The sequence below is a fragment of the Arachis ipaensis genome, chromosome B03, assembly GCF_000816755.2.
Source record: "Arachis ipaensis cultivar K30076 chromosome B03, Araip1.1, whole genome shotgun sequence".
Classification (NCBI taxonomy): Eukaryota; Viridiplantae; Streptophyta; class Magnoliopsida; order Fabales; family Fabaceae; genus Arachis; species Arachis ipaensis.
Genome location: NC_029787.2, coordinates 27,449,375 through 27,455,252, shown reverse-complemented (window position 1 = coordinate 27,455,252; position 5,878 = coordinate 27,449,375). Strand labels below are relative to the sequence as shown.

General features: G+C 29.1%; 1 protein-coding gene and 2 long non-coding RNA genes across 4 annotated transcripts in view; 1 reads left to right on the top strand and 2 right to left on the bottom strand.

Moving 5' to 3' along the window:
- LOC107630120 (probable NAD(P)H dehydrogenase (quinone) FQR1-like 1) lies at positions 838–2,402 on the bottom strand. The gene is made up of 4 exons (XM_016333161.2): positions 2,256–2,402; positions 1,933–2,026; positions 1,555–1,817; positions 838–1,248 (listed from the first exon to the last, which is right to left on the bottom strand). The coding sequence occupies exons 1-4, from the start codon at positions 2,276–2,278 to the stop codon at positions 1,017–1,019; spliced, it is 612 nt and encodes a 203-aa protein (XP_016188647.1). The 5' UTR covers positions 2,279–2,402; the 3' UTR covers positions 838–1,016.
- LOC110270067 overlaps positions 3,997–5,878 on the top strand; it is a 26,551-nt gene continuing 24,669 nt past the window's right edge. Inside the window, exon 1 of the long non-coding RNA XR_002359074.1 lies at positions 3,997–4,008. This is a non-coding gene — a long non-coding RNA (uncharacterized LOC110270067). The remainder of the gene's footprint in view (positions 4,009–5,878) is intronic.
- The window catches only part of LOC107634330, a 4,578-nt gene continuing 4,173 nt past the window's right edge, over positions 5,474–5,878 (bottom strand). The window contains exon 5 of one of the 2 annotated variants that reach the window (XR_001618846.2): positions 5,474–5,756. This is a non-coding gene — a long non-coding RNA (uncharacterized LOC107634330). The remainder of the gene's footprint in view (positions 5,757–5,878) is intronic. The other variant, XR_002359073.1, reaches the window with a different exon arrangement.

Sequence of the window (5,878 nt, the reverse complement as noted above, 5' to 3'; positions counted from 1 at the left end):
TATTACGGGCAAGAGCTATGGAAGATGTTCAACAAAATAAGGATATTGCCTTGTATTTTTGAGACAGAAAAACGTGTCAGAAAGGAAGAGAAAATGACTAAACGAGAACTGGAGAGAAAGAAAAGAGTGCTATGTTACTATTACAAATGTTGGTCAGCACCAATCACACTAACCTAATTTCATATTCAACCGCTCGTTTTTGTGGTTAGCCCAACTTTTAAAAAACACCAGTTTCTTAGTCCAATTTCAATGCTTATGTTTTTTTTTATCTTCATGGGCTCTTGAAAAATTTTGTATCCTTTTAATATTTCACATTATCTATCGCATCTTGTTTCGATATACGAAGGCAGAGAGGGTTAATACCCAAAAAAAAGGCAGAGGTTAATGTATAGGACTGGAAACTGTTCAATTCAGTACATGAAACTGTTCAATTCATCTAAAAAAACGCCGAAAATTTTATTGCTCATTCAATCTGAGATTTTCTTATTTTATTTCACAATACACGTATAAATACTAGACTTGATTAACGTCTGAACAAAATTATACAAACATAAGGGATTAAGGGCTACAAATCAAAGCCCAAACATGTTTTTTATCAGTCTATTTTCCATTTGTTCCAATACATAAAGGCTTTTAGATATTCACCGTTCCTTCAACAAGGGACTTAAAAATTGAATTGTATTTAATAAATAAATTTTATTAATTTATGTGTATAAATTTTAAAAAATGTGATAAATTTTTTGTAAATATAAGTGTAAATTATTGTTAATTAAGTATAAATAAAAAATAATAATATTTGTTGGTCATTTAATATTATTCCATTTACTTATTCAGCTAATCAAATCAATAAACAAAATATTGATTGTATAAATAGAAAAACACACGAGTGAGTACAAAGCGCTTTCTTTATAATAAGAAGCAATTATTTCTATGTAATAATACAAACTCAATACATTACATGACAAATAACTACTAGTGGACTCATCAGGATTCAATATCCTAATTTATGGATAGCTTCATTCTTTCTTAAGCTTCTTAGTGATGGTGGCAATATACTTACCTTGGTGAAATGCTTGCTCCAACTCAAGTTTAGTTGGTTGTCTTGATCCATCACCACCAGCATAAGTTCCGGCACCGTACGGATTGCCACCCTTCACTTCATTCATCTCGAACATGCCGCTGCCGAATGTATATCCGATTGGGACAAATAGCATTCCGTGGTGAACCAACTGAGTGATAGCAGTGAGCCTATCATTGATTCCACAATTATTATTATTGGTACTTCATTCATGAGTCCTATTAATTACGAATTGATTGATAATAATTTCAAAAATACTATGTGTACATCAAAATCATTTATCAAATTAGTCATTATATATTTGTATATAAATATATATATTTAATTTATTTTTGATATATATATATATATATATATATATATATATATATATATATATAGTAGATTTTGTAGCAGATTTTTTGTTTCTTTGATTTAGTAGCTGATTTTTGATACACAAGTAACATGGTTGTAATAGTTGAAAATAAAATTCTTACGCTGTTGTCTCCTGTCCGCCACCTTGAGAACCGGTGCTATAGAAGATTCCGGCTGGCCTGCCAGCGAGCTTTTGTGTCTGCCATAGGCTTCCAGTTGCATCTAGAAAAGATTTGAACTGAGCAGCCATCATTCCAAATCTTGTTGGGAAGCCGAAGACGAAACCGTCACCCTCCGGCAGTTCTTTCGGGTTAATGAGCGGTACATCACTCTTTGGTGGTGCTCCCATTTTGCCAAGCACCTCTTCCGGCAAAGTCTCCGGTACCTGTTCATTAAAACAAATGAATGTCAAACACTCTTCCATTACTAGTAATGAGGTAATGCTACTGAGAATGAATTAACTTGAATATATAATATAGAATACTTAATCAAGAACATGCCTGCCATAGAGTGGCCTCAACACCGTCTACAGAATCAGCACCTTTCTTTATTTCTTCCGCTAGTCTCTCTACATGTCCGTATAGCGAGTAATACCTGCCAATGAAATCATATGAAAAATTATTTATAATATAACAAAATGAATATTGTATTTCATCAAAGAAGATAATAATAACAATAATACAAAACTGATCCAGTAGAGAAGCTAATCTAGAAAGAGGGACATAGCCCAAACATGATTAGAATTTTACAAAGCAAGTGAATTATTATAACATATGGTAGATAAACTTTGGCAATGACATTATATGTATTGAAGAGTGCTTACACAATATAAACTTTTACAGCCATGAGGTCGTTGATCTTCAAAGGAAGTATCTGTGTCTCTGTCTCTCTCTGTTTTTCTATTTATGTATAGAAGAATGAGTTGTTGATGAATGAATGAAAGATGGGGAAGCGAAAGCCATATATATAGTTGCGTATGGGAGAGGATTATTTGATATTGATATGGTAGTTGACTAATGTATATAATTTTAAATTCCTCTAACTTCCTGATTGACGACCCTTTTTGTTTCCTTCCTTTATTTTATATTTCATGACTCCGAAAAACCACTGCTGCAAAATAAAATTGATGATGATAAGATGGTGTCACGCTTACATCGCACTATCTAGCCTTGAACTATTTCAAAATGCAGTAGAAGTTGACAATTTTATTAGAGAAAAAATTGAATGTTTTTAAATCTATCTATTTATTGTGCGAGTTTAAGAGCAATGTGTAATTACTAATTTTGATGCACTATCATTTACCGGTTATTCAATTATATTTATGTATTAAATAATTTTTTAGATAATAAGTAAAATAATAATTAGGTCTTTAAAGATTTTGTCTTTGAATTAATTAATTTTTTTAAAAAAAATATCAATCGCATTTTCCAGAATAATAGACATTGAACTCGTTACATTCTTTCGGTCGGCTTATGTAATGAAACGGAACGAAATTGTTTAGGTGTCCTGTCATATGTATTGACGTGGTCGTTGCTGCCACATCTGTTGGATACCATCGTTTTCAAATATTTTTTTCCTCATTTTGTTTTCAAAGCAATAACAGGTCTTTAAAAATTTTGCTTTTGAACTAATTAATTTTTTTAAGAAAAATATCAATTGCATTTTTTAGAATAATAGACATTGAACTCGTTACATCCTTCCGTCGGCTTATGTAATGAAACAGAACGAAGTTGTTTAGGTGTCCTGTCACGTATATTGACGTGGCCGTTGCTATCACATCTGTTGGATAACATCGTTTTCAAATATTTTCCCCCTCATTTTGTTTTCAAAGCAATGACGTTGTTTGATCCCAATACTACTAATTTAGAAGTTGGTTTGCACTTTATTTTTTGAGACTCAGAAATCAATGCTTTAAGGTAGTGTTTGAAAGTGAGACTGAGAAACAGAGATTGAAATAAATCTCAGTATTGTGTTTGGTGTAAAGTGGAAGACAAAGATTAAAATAAGAATGAAATTCTAATTTAATTTGCACAAAGGGTAAAGTTAGAATTAATTAATTGAAATAAGGGTATTTTAGGTATTAAATGTTATTTAAATTTCAGTCTCCGTCTCCAAAAATTTCAGTCTCCTATATCCCTACTTTTTGAAGGTACTGAAATACTAAAATTTGGGGATAAAGACTGAAATTTTAGTACCAGTCTCTAGATCAACAAACATAATATTTAGTCCTAGTCTTCTAGTCTCCATCTCAATACCTCAAAACAAATGCTATCTAAGAGATCATAAAATGAAAAATAAGAAATGTTTTTGAAGTTCTATATCTATTTTGAACATCTTATTTAAAAATTAAATATTTTTAAATATATTTATTTATTTATATGTGTTTAAAAAATTATATTTGTTGATAATGAGTTTAGGTAAAACTCTTTTAATATTACCGGTATATAAAAATTAAATTATTAAAACTAATTATAATCATTCACTTTGATCTTTTAATATATTTTTTATTTTTGTTATAAATCAAGTAGAATGATTTTAGTTACTATTAGACAATGCATTAAACGTATTTTAGAAATGTATAAAATTTGTTTGGTTCGTAGGTCTTTTTGATGTGTTTTTATTTGTAAACTAGAAAATTATCAAGTAACATTAGAAGGGTAGCTTTTCCTAAGATATATTTGCATATAAAGACAAAGATAAGGTGTTTTTATAATTGGTTCTCATTGTCTTGTATTATTTCGGCAAATGTGGAAAAACGTAACGAAGAGACGTGCTGCCAAACATGACTCTTGAATTGTTGACCAAGATACTCTGGCTAACAGCAATCTAAAATAAAGATGATGGGTTTGTTAATTTGTTGCGATTATTTTATATAGTAAAAAATTATGTCGCACAGATTCGGATACGACATGATCAGAAATATAGAGATACAAATTTTATGTATTAAACTCATGTTAATAAATATCGTATTAAAAATATGTCTAACAGTTAACCTCAAGCTTCATAAGTAAAAAAATTAAAAATTAATCTTCATCAAAACTTAGTGTATGCAATATATTGTGAAATTTTGGTTTAATCCCTAAGAATTATCTAAACTAGTATTGTTAAAAATTTTATATTTTAGTTTAGGTATCAACAAAGTATTACAATATGCATATTTCTTTATATCGCTATGTTAACCTTTCATATTTTGACAATAGAGTAAAGTATCGTTTCCAACGTTTGGGATAAATTTTATTTGTGTTCCTAACGTTTAAATCGTCTTATTTGTATCCTTAACGTTTGTAAAAGTGATTCAATGTTATCCTGCCATCAATTACACGTCATGAGCGTTTTAGTTTGAGTTTTAAAAATCTCTTCTTGAAGTTAGAATATAAATGTTTGGGATAAAATCGATTATCTACTCTGAAAAATAGCTCATCAAATGTTGAAACTAATTCCTACAACATTTACATAATTCACTTTTCTAGGGATATAATTGAATCTAAACACAAATAGTGTGTATAATATAAAATCAAACACATCCAAGTGAGACCTAATTGAGAATGAATACATACAAGTGAGAATAATTGAAAAATATAATCTGATTTGTTAGTATAATTGATAGTAGGATAACATTGAATTACTTTTATAAACGTTAAGGATACAAATAAGACGATTTAAACATTAGAGACATAAATAGAACTTATCCCAAATGTTGGAGACAAAAACGATACTTTACTCTTGACAATATTTCTTTCTATCCTTACGATAGCAATTTTAACTTCTTTAAATACTATGCATAATCATTTTTTGACAAAGAAAATGATTATTACTAAATCACTCAATATTTTATATTTATTTTTTTTAAAGTGACGATAATAAAATTTCAATTTAAGAAGGTGGATATACTACTCAAATATTTCATGCAAAAATATTATGTACATAATAAAAATCAGTTATATATATATATATTATTGTTTAACTTAACTTTAATATATATTTTATATTTTATAATTTTTATTTACATCTAATATTATCATATCTCATGCATGATGTATACTAGTTTTTTTTTATTTTTTTTTTTGTTTTCATATGCAATAATAGTTATAGATTAAGATGCATTTGATACAACCAATAATCTCGTCTATATTATGATTATTATTTTCAATTATTATTATTCGGATCCATTCAGCAATTAGCACCAACATGATGGCCGTTCATCGTGTCTGACTTTTGATTTTGTACTCTTTAGAATATAATATTGGGATCAAGACGGCTACACGTGGGAAAAGCCCAACATGTCCAAAGGAGCGAGGGGCTGCTTAGATTTTTGGTTTGCCTCCTAACCAATAAACCAATGAACATAAGATATTAGTTAACTAACACCAATAGAAAAGAGGCAATAATTTAGGAATTCTTTTGAATACCCCCGAAAAGTGTATGTTTCTTCTTCCCCCTACTTTT